The 14,376-nt window shown below is 31.9% G+C and overlaps 1 protein-coding gene across 5 annotated transcripts in view; it reads right to left on the bottom strand.

Annotated features, from left to right (window-relative positions):
• Nucleotides 1–615: 615 nt before the first annotated feature.
• PCMTD1 (protein-L-isoaspartate (D-aspartate) O-methyltransferase domain containing 1) overlaps nucleotides 616–14,376 on the bottom strand; it is a 55,856-nt gene continuing 42,095 nt past the window's right edge. For 4 of the 5 annotated variants that reach the window (XM_020992488.2, XM_020992489.2, XM_078153423.1 and 1 more), the window contains 3 exons: nucleotides 12,793–12,964; nucleotides 10,688–10,811; nucleotides 616–3,312 (listed from right to left, as the gene is read on the bottom strand). In XM_020992488.2, coding sequence (XP_020848147.1) covers nucleotides 2,945–3,312; nucleotides 10,688–10,811; nucleotides 12,793–12,964 — 664 coding nt within the window. In that variant the 3' untranslated portion in view covers nucleotides 616–2,944. Of the gene's footprint in view, nucleotides 3,313–6,222; nucleotides 10,209–10,687; nucleotides 10,812–12,792; nucleotides 12,965–14,376 lie in introns of those variants that run through there. The other variant, XM_078153422.1, reaches the window with a different exon arrangement.

The raw sequence follows: 14,376 nt of genomic DNA, 5'->3' as shown, positions 1-14,376 counted from the left end.
AGAATAATGCCTAGGCACTCGATAGATGCATAAAAACTGGGAGGTAATGTGTTCTTTTCCTTATAAAATGTTTATAAAATGAGCTGATTAATAAAATATATTAGGATCCATAATATGGAAATTATACTTACCTACGAATCGTGAAATCAGTATACATACTAGTCCTGGCTATGTCACCTACTAGGTATGCATTATTACTAGGGCATCACATTATGTCACTGGGCATAATTTCCTCTTATGTAAAATGAAGCAGACAAGAATTTCATGTCTTATCCACCTTTAAAATTATAGAATTATGTGACCCACTTCTTCCATCTGAAGATCATAGAGGACTGAGGTCATCTAGTCCCACTCTTTCATTTTACACTGTACAAAGTTGTACAGTGGCTGCATGGTAATGCAAGGCTTGAGTCCAGGACTTAAAAATTCAAGTTTAGCACTCTTTTCAAACCAAAATCTCTCCTCTAAAATTCCAACAAATTAACATTTGCACCATACTGTCTCCTACAATCATAATTTACCATTCCATTATAAACATGAAAAGAATGTTAAGCACAAAACACAAAAAATGTATTTATTACAATTCTGTCTTATTAACAAATGCAAAAGATCTCATTTTAATTTTAATATTGTATTTCTAAGTCTTTATTTAAAGGCAACAGATTTGCAAATGTAAAATGAATGCACCTTTAAAAAAAACATTTCAATGACAAACATTAAACACTGAGTAATCTTGCTTATCTATTATCCATCTTATCAAGCATACAACAGAATGAAATTCAATGAAAAAAGTCAGTCTTCACATGCAATCCTATAAGAAAGCTTTCTTCTTGAAGAGGTGATCATTAAAATGAACATCTTTGTACTTTTACATATTGGCTTCGGGCTCCAAAAGAAAGACAAGGAACAAAATGTAAATTTCCCCACATCTAGAAAATAGGTGGGCAACTGAAGTTAAGATTTAAACTTTATCAGAAAATAAAATATCCAAATGAAAAGACCTGATAACTAAGTAATATTTCAAAATTTACCCTAATATACTACTGCTTATAAAAACTTCTAAATGCAACTGCCTATCTTAAAAAAACTGTAAGTGTAATTTCAGTAAATAAAATTTGCTAGAATATTATTTTCCAATAACAGTTAGACAGTTTATTCAATTTTGTTGAAAGACCACGAAGATCTATATTCCCTCAGATACAAAATACAGATTTCTCGGGAAATTATCTTTTAAGTATCACTAAGATACTTTTATTTATAATAAGTGAAACAAGTGAAGTAGGCAAGTGAAACTTAAAATACTCTACATACTTAATTTTAGATTATGTACAGTAGAGCTAAATATGCATATTTATGTGTTACTACTAATGTTTGAATCTTTACAGGCAGATAATATACCTGTTATACCATGTTCATATTGGCTAGTTTCCATAAGCAAATAAAATCAGTACATATTTAAACTGTGATGCCGCTGGTGGTAATAAAAGGACAATGTACTGTGTTTCATTATTTAAAAATATAATTGATGTAATACTATTATTACAGTAGTAATTACTTTACATGCAAGTTTTCTTGCTGAGGAATGACTTCCATTGGGCCCACCATACAAAATATTTCTGTTCGTAGTGGCTTTTACAACATATTTTACTAAATTTTCTAACTAATTTTTCACTGATATGCTACAACTAAGAATCAAACATTAGGCTGGCTAAAAAAAAAAGGCAATCCATAAGCTACGGTGAAAATTTCAATCACTTTCCCAAACAAATAAAAAGAAAAAAGAAAAAAAAGGAAAGAGTTCAATGAGCACACTGTAGGTCCCAAGTTATCCTATGGCTCTTAACCTAAAATTGCACGCACACATATACACACATACACAAAAGCAAAAAACAAATGAATGTAATAAGATCTCTGTGAAAATTGTTTTATACTTGAAAGTTGTGTCCAGAAGCATATAAACGCCACGTAGCCCTACCTTGTAAAATAAAAATACTCAGAAGTTTAAGTTCCACTTACTAAAGTGCATCTGCTTAACAAAACTAATAGGCCCTGCTATTACAATGATCTAATAAAGAATAGCTAATATTTCTTCATTTCCTACTCTATTAAAATATTAAATGTAGAACAATGAATTTTTCTTTGCCAAATGTGTAATAATTCCCAAGAACTGGATTTCCTCATTTAGACTAAAACTGTAGCATATTCATACAAACTAAGAGCTATATTAACTCCATATTTGCTTTAATATTAGCATGATGTTACCTTAAGTTGTCTCTATGAGAGAAACAGTAATTTCCCACCCCCTAGATCTTTTGGCAGTAGCTACAAATGCAAAAAGTAGCAGGGCTGTCTGTACCAGAGACACTGAATTTTTATTAAAGCCAACTTATTCAGTATCTGTACTCAGTTATTGCACTTACGTATTACCCGGAATACATTTATAACAACCAAGCAATAATGATTGCAACAAAAGTATGGTAGATAAGTCTACAAAGAGTTTGCTGTCCCTATTAAAAGTAGGTCTTCATGTTTTAAAATCTTTCCTAGAAAAAATTGCCAACAATAGCCACTCAAACCAGAATACATAAACAAATGATTACTTAAGCAGATATAAAATTCATCTACCCTTCACCCAATACAAATCTGTTAGGATTAACTTTTTTTTTTTTTACCATGCACAAAATCTTGATTAGTTTGGAATACCACTCTGGGTTAAAACAGCACTTTTTTTTTTCAAAATTTAAAGAAAAATAGATTTTATAAAAGGGATTTTCACTATTAAATCTAAGTCTTCCTTATTCTAAGACAGAAATTGGCGATGCTTTTTCATTGTAATTCTGTCTTAATGAAAGACATAATTGTATCTGTTGATCTATTTATAACAAATGCTACATTTTCAAGAATAAAGGAATTATCAGTAGGCATCCTTTCTACTTCACATAAGTTATTTATCTCTAAAGTATGTCAAGTATGCTTTTAAAGACTCAGGCAGAGGTAATCTCATGATTTTCTCTCTCAATAGATTTTGAGGGGGTTCCTCTGGCTTCAAGGCTTCATTGTGGTCTTTTTCTTCCTCTTCTTTGTGGTCTTCTTCCATTTTCTCCTCATCCTCACTGTCTAGAGTCTGAGGAATAAGTTGATTGCCCACAAACACGTATGTGTTAATTCTCTGTTTAACCCTCTTCCTTTTTCTTTTGGGAGGAGCCTTCTGAGAAATACCCTTGGCTTGCATCTCATCATTTATGAAGTTTCTAAGTGTACGCCGAATGTAAATCCTAGCCAAGTCTTGTAGATTCCTGACAGCACATGGAGCTTAAGAAAAAGATAAAAGGTTAAAATAAAGTTTATTTCTTGAAAAAAAATACTGCAAAAAGTTAATATCATACTTTAGTGAATTCCAAACATATGATAAAGATTTTTTAAAAGGAACTGAAAAGATGGAAGAAAGTGAAATAAGGTATTTATCTCAATTGTAGAGCTGACTTTCCCATTAAAGAGAAATTTTTTAACACAAGATAATCAAAGTCAACAAAATATAATCAACATTCAAATTTGCACTTCCAAATTTGCAACAGGCTTTATATACATCATCTCATTTGAAGCTTACAACATCCCTGTGAGGTCAGTGTTAGAGTTATTATTCCTACTTCATAGGGGTTAAGAGATTTGCCAGTCACACAGCTAATGTCAGAATGTAATGTAAGAAATGATCTGAACATAGGTCTCCAAGTCCAGTACTCTATCCATTGTCTGATGTTGTCTCTTATTAGCAAAATTTTTTTGAAAATTAATGATGGGCCAGCATCATTGAGCATATCAACAACAAAAACCACATGATCATCTCAATAGATGCAGAAAAGGCTTTTGATAAAATACAACACCCATTCCTATTAAAAACACTAGAAAGCATAGGTATAAATGGAGTCTTCCTTAAAATAATAAATAGCATATATCTAAAACCTTCAGCAAGCATTATATGTAATGGGGACAGACTAGAAGCATTTCCAATAAGATCGGGGGTGAAACAAGGATGTCCATTATCACCACTGTTATTCAATATTGTACTGGAAACGTTAGCTTTAAGCAATAAGAGAAGAAAAAGAAATGGAAGGCATTAGAATAGGCAAAGAAGAAACGAAGCTATCACTCTTTGCAGATGACATGATGATATACTTAGAGAATCCTAGAGAATCAAGTAAAAAACTACTTGAAATAATAAACAACTTTAGCAGAGTTGCAGGCTATAAAATAAACCCACATAAATCATCAGCATTTCTATATATTACCAACAAAGCCCAACAGCAAGAGATAGAAAGAGAAATCCCATTAAACTTACTGTAGACATTATAAAATATTTAGGAGTCTACCTCCTGAAACAAACCCAGGAACTCTATGAACACAATTACAAAACAGTTTTCACACAAATAAAATCAGATCTAAATAATTGGAAAAACATCAGTTGCTCATGGGTAGGCCGAGCTAATATAATAAAAATGACAATCCTACCTAAGCTAATTTACTTATTCAGTGCCATACCAATCAAACTACCAAAAAATTATTTTATAGAGTTAGAAAAAATAATAACAAGATTCATTGGAAAAACAAAAGGTCCAGAATATCAAAGGAACTAATGAAAAGAAATGCAGGGGAAGGTGGCCTAGCAATTCCAGATCTTAAATTGTATTATAAAGCAGCAATCATCAAAACTGCTTGGTACTGGCTAAGAAATAGGGAGGTGGATCAGTGGAATAGGTTAAATATGCAAGACACAGTAGTCAATGACTATAGTAATCTATTATTTGATAAACCCAAAGACCCCAACTTCTGGGATAAGAACCCACTCTTTGAAAAAATTGCGGGGAAAACTGGAAAAGAGTATGGCAGAAACTAGGCATAGACCCAAATCTCACACCATATACCAAAATAAAGTCAAAATGGGTTCAGGACTTAGATATAAAGGCTGATACCATAAGTAAACTGGGAGAACAAGGAATAGTTTACTATCAGATCTATGGAGAACAGAAGAATTCATGACCAAACAGGAGATAGAGAACATTATGAAAAGCAAAATGGATAATTTTGATTACATTAAATTGAAAAGTTTTTGCACAAACAAAGCCAATGCAACTAAGATTAGAAGGAAGGTAGAAAATTGGGAAAGAATTTTTACAACCAGTCTTTCTGATAAAGGCCTCATTTCTAAAATATATAGAGAATTAAGACAAATTTATAAGAACACAAGCCATTCCCCAATTGATAAATGGTCAAAGGATATGAACAGGCAGTTCTCAGATGAAGAAATTAAAGCCATCTATAGTCATATGAAAAAATGCTCTAAATCATTATTGAATAGAGAAATGCAAATCAAAACAACTCTGAGGTACCACATCACACCTATCAGATTGGCCAACATGACAAAACAGGAAAATGATAAATGTTGGAGAGGATGTGGGAAAATTGGAACACTAATACATTGTTGGTGGAGTTGTGAAATGATCCAACCATTTTTGAGAACAATTTGGAACTATGCCCAAAGGGCTACAAAAATGTGCATACACTTTGATCCAGCAATAGCACTTCTAGGACTATATCCCAAAGAGATCAAACAAATGGGAAAAGGACCCACATGTACAAAAATATTCATAGCAGCTTTTTTTTGTGGTGGCAAAGAATTGGAAATTGAGAGGATGCCCATCAATTGGGGAATGGCTGAGCAAGTTGTGGTATATGAATGTAATGGGATACTATTGTTCTATAAGAAATGATGAACAGGCTGACTTCAGAAAAACCTGGGAAGACTTATATGGTCTGATGCTGAGTGAAGTGAGCAGAACCCAGAGGACTTTGTATACAATAGCAGCCACGTTATGCAATGACTAAGAATGTTAAACTGAACCCTTCTCAGCATTACGAGGATCTAAGACATCTCCAGAGGCCTCGGGATGGAAAATGCTGTCCACATCCAAAGAAAGAACTATGGAAGTCGAATCGTTTTCACTTATTTTTACCTTAAGTCGAATTTTGTTTCATCTTTCTGATGGTTCCTCCTATTGGTTTTAATTTTTACTTACAACTTCACTAATGTGAAAATGTTTAATGGGTATGTAAATGTAAAGCCTATGTCAGACTGTGCGCCGTCTTGGGGAGGGTGGGGGGGGGGAGAAAAAGGGAGAAAAAATTTTCAACTCAAAAGCATATGGAAAAAAAAATTTAAAAAAAAGAAAATTAAAAAAAGAAAAAAGAAAAAAAGAAAATTAATGATGGGGGAAAACATTTATGGCATTATATATGATACATGTTAAACATTTACAAAAGCTGCACAATGGGACAGATATGAACAATTTTTGTAAGAAAAAACACAAAATGCTCAACCTCATTGATAATAAAAAGAAATACTAATTAAAACTTCCAGGTACCATGTAATTAACATCAACTTGGTAAAAATAATTAAAAGCAAAAAACAAAACCCAACTTAGTGGAGGGAGGTGGAAGGTTATAAAACTAACTATACAAATTCTTTGTCAAAAGGATTATAAATTGATTATGAAGAGAATTATAAACAGGCAGAATCTTTTTGGAAGATTATCTGGCAGTAAGCAATAAACGCTTTAACAAAAAATAATGGCCTAGCAATTCCACTGTTCATAGTATAACCTGAAAGCATTATCAAAAAAACAAAACAAAGGAGTCATATATTCTAGGATCTTTATAAGAACATTTCAGAGACTCACAGAATCACATTTGGAAAGTACTTCAGGTCTTTTAGTTTTAATTTTATAACTAGAAACTCCAAAAGAAAAAAATGGTACCAACATAAATGTATAACAATAAGGTAATGATTAAATAAGTTGTAGTATAGTAACACAAAAAGAATACATATGATTGACAATTACAAGAAATAAAAAGAAATCTGGAAGGACCCCCTATAAAATGACGGAGGGAGAAGAAGGAGACAAAAGGACAGAACACACACTATCAACCATAGAAGAGAAAGTTGAATGGTGGAAAAGGTGAATAGGACTGAACAGAATCAGTAGGTCACACATAGTTGTCCCCAAATAGAACTAAAATAAGGCCAGGCTACAAAACTTCTTCAGTCCTAATCCAAAATGAATCCAATATTTGTAAAGCTCAAAAGAAACTAAAATGACTTTTGAAGTAAAGCAAGTGACTGAGTGACCTACTCTATCTCACCTATCCAACTTTCTAACGTTTCTATGGCTAAAATATTTTAATTCTCTGCTACCCATATCAGGGTCAAATTCAAATTTGGAGCATGTCTAACACAGGCTGGAAGCTAGAGTTTTATCCTTCTATCTCCTGCTATCCATTATAGTGCCTTGCATATAACAGGTGCTTAGTAGACGCTTACTGAAAAGAACACACTATACCATCTATCTCCATTCTTCCTTCTTCTGAAACTGTCTCATCACTAATGTTCTTAATTCTTTCTTGATCGAAGTAACCTTGCTTATTCTCCTCTCCTCACTCTTCCCTGAATAATATATTGATTAAATATGCCCCTCAAATACTCTTGAGTTGGCTGAACCAGATTAAGATGTAAATGGGAAATATTTAACAAATAAAGATACGGCAAAAACATAGTTGTTGATGTGATTTTTTTAAGTCAATATTTGCCTGCAGAGAACCTTTTGCATGGCTTAGTGCCCTTTTCCTTTCTATCTGAGACTGAACATAACTGGCCTATAGACAAAACAGATAACGGAGTTGAGAACCAACTTTTAAGAATAGTAGCCCTTCAAATTCACAGAATCCTAGGAATGCAAACAAGAGGGAGAAAGCGCCTTTGCAGAAGCACCAAAGCCCTTTCGTTATCTCTTATGTTACTCATGCTAGTCTTTTAACAAAACAGAAACATATCCTTTAAGTGACGTGGGAACATACTGCTGCCAAATGAGGGTGTTTAAGGAATAGCTTAGCTCTGTAGCCTTCTTTCACAACATCTACCTCTTAGCCCTTGATGCCTTTTACCCCTCTTCTTCATATGACTCCCCCAACTGTGTATACTCCTACGTTAGACATCAAGGGATACTTCTACCACAGTCCATAAAATCCTGAGTTGCCGACGAACCTTACAGAACACTAGCTAAGCTCTGGGAAGAGGGAGAATTATAACTACACTTTGGTAACCTTTTAGCATTAAGAGACCTTAAAATAATATCAGCATGCTTCTTCGAATATTCTCTAGAATGATGCAAAAAAGATTTAAACTGCTAAAGATTTTGGAATTCCCATAGCACTATACCTACTGTTTAATACTTGTTTTTGTTCTACTTCAGGATGGGAGCTTGTTTATAATAGATATAACAATACCAATCTAGGTTGTTTAAAGTCGATTTCTAATTCAATTTCACATATCAAAATTCAGTTAAAATTATACCTTACCAACATAACACATGAAGCCTAGTTTATTGTATTAGCAAGGTATAAAGTTTTAAAGATAAACAGGATGATGTACATATTTTTGATGTACATATTATTAACTAAATTGCTTTTTGAGGAAGCGGTTTTTTTCCCTCGAGGTTTAGTGCTTTGTTAGGAGTTATCGGTAGTATATCAATTTGTTGCTTTTTTCCTATTTAACTGCAATTTTATACAAAAAGTATTTTGTAATACAATTTCATACAGATTGCCTTAAAAGGGAGCTTCATACATCAAACTAATAATGTTGTGGGGTACATATAGCAACATAATGATGATGACTGAAATATTATTAGAAAAAGGCGTGTGTATATGTGTGACCATATCACAAAAGTATTTTTTTATATTATTGATAATAACTCATGAAACATTAATCTTTGCACACATCTAGCCATTCCAAATGTAGGAGGGAAAGTATTTAACTATTTATGAAACATTTTATTTATACTACGCCAGAAAGAATACCCATAAAGTAACTATGCATGTATTTTATGGTTTTCATTTATGCATGTGGTCGTTCATTTGGGGTAAAGAAGAAAAAGTGCCTTTAACTGAAGGATAATTCCTGATGGGATAGTAAAAATACATATTATGAGAATCAGTATTCTAAAAATAATTAAACTTAGAGTCATTCTTTTTAAATTCTTTTCCCTTCTACCATCTTGGTATGCCACATTAAAGTCATATTGGTTACGGAAAAAAATTGTTTTTTTGACCTCTATTAAAAGAGACTTAAAAATTCTTTGCTAGTAACATTTAACAAAATAATTCTCATTTTTATAGTGCATTATACCAAAAGAAGTATTGATGCACAACTAAAGTTTGTGACAAACCCACAGGGTTTGTTATCATTATATTTAAAAAAGTTGTTTAAATATTGGAACTTGCTAGAGGTTTTAAAAATAGTATGATCAGGACAATATTTTCATGTTATTTTTAGATTTTTGACACTTCCTATTATAGTCTATTTACTGGAATGTTCTCTGGTGAGAAAGCTGTTTTAGTTTTAGGAAAAGGAGACTTGTTCATATATTGTTTAATTCTAAATTCCAAGATTTTTTTGCATGTGTTACTATAAGATGACTGATTATACAGATTAATGGGATATTCTTAGTTTCATGAATTTTTAAAAAATTACCTTACAGTGAGAGAACTGCCAAAAGGACATATTTGAGATATTTCTGATTAACTGGTTTTGCCATGCAAAAACACTTTTGTCTTATTCCATACCCTATCATAATGGTGCCTGTTTAAGCACCTATTTTGGATGCCACAGCACTATTAATAATACCTCAAATTTGTTATTTCATAAATGTGTTGATGTGACCAAAAACTTGTACTTGACACTCACGCTTATACCACTAGTTATAATACTTATAGGGAATGTTATCTAAATAATTACAGTAGTTACACCTTTTTAAAAACTAGATTCAATTCTACTTTTTAAAATACAAAACTAAAATGAGCAGGTAAAATAGGAACAAATATTGAGTGCTGATTATTTGTGATTTTATTTTTACACAGTGCTATGCTATCCATAGGTGTAGTGGGCACTCAAATGCTTTCTTAACTGATATTTCCTGTGGACTCCAACAATCCACTTAAGTTTGATTACCATACGCTTACAGTTAGGCAATTACAAAGTCAAATTTTTAATGCTGTGCAATGAGGTTATCATTTCTTGAGTTCTCTTTTCTCATTTCCTTTTCATCCATCTACTTTAACTGACATGGCTCCCAATATCAGAAATGTACAGCTGATTTAGGCTAGGAAAAAGACAGATAAAAGCAATTTTAAAAACTCTTTTTAATAGCCAAAAGTTATACTGTATGTACTCAATAATTATACAAAAAAACCAAAGCTAAAAAAGAAAGGAGGGGATAATGTGGTTGAAATAAGTATAAAGAGGAAAAAAATTTTCAAAACACTGGCAACAATTCTGCTAATTTGTTATTTTGTTATAATATGGCATAATAATAGACAAAACAAGGTCTCAACTAATTTTGGCACAGATCTAGAATTTTATGAAATTTAAAAGGTTCAAGCATTCTTGGAACACAGCCCTATAAAAGTTTCTATTTGCAGTAAAATAACTTCATTATTATCACATATTTAGCAAAATAATCCATGAGTTTCATATGTAAATTAAGAACACAATTTATAAGTGAATGATGATCTACTTAGGAAAAAAAAAGAATATTTTAAATACAGCAATTCTTTGCTCTTAAAGAACAAAAATACTTACGTAATCCCACTGAATCTGGTTTGCTATTGTCATTCCTATTTGGTTGTATTAATGGAGCAAACGAAACAGCAAGGATGTTTTTACTTTCCCAGGTATTCTGTCCAGTTCGCATAATTTGAGTTAACTAAATGAAAAAAATCAAACAGTTTAATCTAGGAAAGCAGGCTGCCCAATAATTGTAATAATCTAATTAGATTTACAGCACCACTTTACTTGATCATTTAGGGGAGGTGATCAGAAATTGACAAGCCTGACAAAAGAGTAATCAGATATACAATAAATAGTAAAATGTGTCTTTTGTGTTACTTTAATTTTAGTATTTATTATGAAAGAAGTGATTACCATGTACTGTGTATATAGCAGGTTTAAGTTTTTAGCTTAAAATTAAATTAATACTATACAGGTAAATATAAAAAAGAAGGCTTAGAAGGGCTCAATTTGAGGAAACACTACTATGTAAGAGTCAAACTCTCAGCTCGTGTTAAAAAGATTTCTCTCTGGTTAAGTTTAGCTGGTTAAAAACAAGTATTTATTAAGGCTTTAATCATTGTGGTTGTTAATTAACTTCATTACATTCCACTTACATCCACAATAAATTCTTCTAGTCAATAGAGAGCAAATAATGTGCAAGGATCAGCAGAAACCCAAAGCTAGTGTTGGAAAATCATTAGGTGCCTACACACTCACATTAGGCAGTAGTGCCACTTTTGCATATTATGTGATTAATCACATGTTCCCATGTCAATGTAAAATAAATGTTTATTAATGCACTGAGAAATAACTAACTGAAATCCTTGTTAAATATCCTAAGGAGTGTAATTAAAATTCAAATGCAACTAATATATCAATGAACATAAGGATACTTTCAACACCAGATTTTTTTCCCCTGTCCATACTGATAACTGCTGTTAATGTTTAATTTCATCAAAATATTTTTGAATCAATTTCTCTGATTATCCTTACAACTATTTTTCTATAGAATTAATGTTTATTACATTCACCACACCACCCAAGTACATATTTATTAACTATATAGTTTTATTAATATAGACAAACCAATAATGCAAATGTAAACCTCAAAGCAAAATCGTTGGTCAGAAGGGACAGCTAGGTGGTGCAGTGGATAGAGCACTGGCCCTGAAGTCAGGAGGACCTGAGTTCAAATCCAGCCTCAGACCAAACACTTGACTCTTACTAGCTTTGTAACCCTGGGCAAGGAAATAAAAAAAAAAATCTTTGGTCAGAGCTCAACAGAAACACAGAATTTTCATACTGGAAAGGATCTTATAAATTACTCGGTAATCTAAGCTCTTTTGTTTCGCAGATGAAAGGTTAAGTATTTATTTAAAATCACAGAGTTAGATCTAGAATCAGATATTAGACTTAATTTAGTGATTTCTTTCAACTATAAAAATATGTATATTTGCAATAAAATCTGAAAAGTAAATATCCTTACTAACATTCCAAAGTAATCCAAATATACCATTTCTAAAATATACTTGGAAAAAACTTTTTTTGCTGTGAAGAAAGTAGGGATACTTATTAAATATTTTAAATTATTTTGAAAAATAGGACTGAGAAAACGTGATGGTATGTAAAGACCTATTTTCCTGTCTCCTAAATCATTTATGTTGTCTTTTTTTCCTACTGGCCAAATGTAAGACTGTTATTCTCTTTAATACATTTTTGGATGATACAAGTTCTGTAAAGTAATGTCAGTGAACATGGATACTTATAGCATTACCAGAATGTTTTTTTAATTATAGCATCCAAAACAGGGACTTTTGATTTACACATTTTCTAGAATAAACAACTATTTTCAAAACTTCATACAGCATTACATTCTTCAAATAAAAATTTTATTGTTTTATTCACATGAGTTTTAGAAATTCTTATTTCCTTCCTTCTCAGCTTCTCATTTTTTTATTAAGCTCATCTTGAGAATAGGTGATCATGAAGAAGATACTCATCTATTGGTTAAAAATTACAAATGTATATACATACATATAAAAACTTATAAAGAACTTTGTTACTATAAACTATGAAGAAGAAAATTCTCACATATGTTTCTGATACCATTAAGAGAAAAGATTAGTGAAAGTCACCTGATCTTCTATAGGCATGACCAGAATACCTCCCACTTTCAATAATATTTTCATGTAGTTTTCATGGTCTTTCTGGACACCAGCTCCACAATAAATCCGGTCATACTGATGGCTATCAGATGCTATCTCGAGGCAATTACCAACCACAAATGCTGGTTCACAGAACTCAAATCTGCAAGGAAAATAACATGCATGTATAAATATTCATTTCAGAACAATTCTCTTTCAAGAAAGATTAATCTAGAAAAAAAATTTTAATCTCATTCATTAAGCAGTGTTATTAACTTTAAAGTCTGGGATTCTATTAGATTATTTGGTCCAAGTTCAATATAAAATTTTGAACACCAAACCTGTTCTATTTCATTATCAAAGGGAAAGAAAATCTGCTTTGTCAAAATATCAACTTATGCTTAGATATATCTAAAAACTATTATTGAAGTAAATAACTACATCTAATGAAATCTTACTACAACTTTGGTCTCATCATCTACCAAAATAATTTGCAATGCAAACTAGAATTCAGGAAAACAAAGACTTGGACAAATTTCTTCCCAATGGAAAGGAAAATGTTCATGGGTAAATGAAGTTAGGAAGGCTCTAGAGAGTACTTAACTCACTACTATTAAACAACAATACTTTTAACCACATGGGAAGTCATTCCCATTTTGTTTACCATAATCACTGCATACTAGTACAACATTATGAGCCCCTAGGACTGAGAATATTCCCACTAACTTTAGGCTGAGGAACATTTTAAAATTAAGATACTACACTGAAGACGAATAAGAGGAATTCCCTGAGGTATCATGGCTTGTTGCCCTCTTCCCGACATAAACAGGTAGAAAATAATTGGATCAAAAATCAGGTAACTTTTAACCCTGCCAACTCATTTCCAACTACAACATGTTTTGGAATAACAGCCTCTAACTCAATTGCCTGTGTTCAATTGAACACACAAAAACAGCCTCTAGGGGGAAACAGATACCTTTTTAAAGTCTTCATGAAAGTTTAAACTATAAATATTTTCTTTGGTTTCTGTTAACTCTTGTGTTGAGTTACTTTATAAAAGACACTGTGTGTGTGTGTGTGTGTGTGTGTGTGTGTGTATCCAAAATAATTAAAAACTTGGTAAAACATTTACCTATAAAGAAAAACTAACCAGTGACATAACATGGAATCCAATTTTTAGTATCTAAAATTCTTCAGCTTTTAAGTTATGAGTGATAAAGTATGTAGAATTAAAAGTGATAAAGGCAGCATTACAAAGCCAAGACATGACTTGGAAGCAAAATAATTTTTAGGAAAAGCTTTGGCATGTGGTAGAGGGGAAAAAAGCAATTCCAATAACTTTTCATTTGCAGTTTGTGTCCAAAATAAGGAGGTAATAGTTCTACTTACTGTTCTTTGCATTTATCAGACCACATCTAGAATCTGTGTTCAGTTCTGAGTGTTACATTTTGAAAGATATCAACAAACTAAAATATATCCAGGAGAGACTCACCATGACAGTGAAAGAACCTGAACCTATGTGATATAGCAAAATGAACCAGGAATATATTTACTCTAAAAATTAGGACTTACATA

This window comes from Phascolarctos cinereus, unplaced genomic scaffold, assembly GCF_003287225.1.
Source record: "Phascolarctos cinereus isolate Bilbo 61053 unplaced genomic scaffold, phaCin_HiC Scaffold_4;HRSCAF=312, whole genome shotgun sequence".
Lineage (NCBI taxonomy): Eukaryota > Metazoa > Chordata > Mammalia > Diprotodontia > Phascolarctidae > Phascolarctos > Phascolarctos cinereus.
Note: the sequence above shows the minus strand (reverse complement) of the source record. Positions and strands in the feature narration are given on the sequence as shown.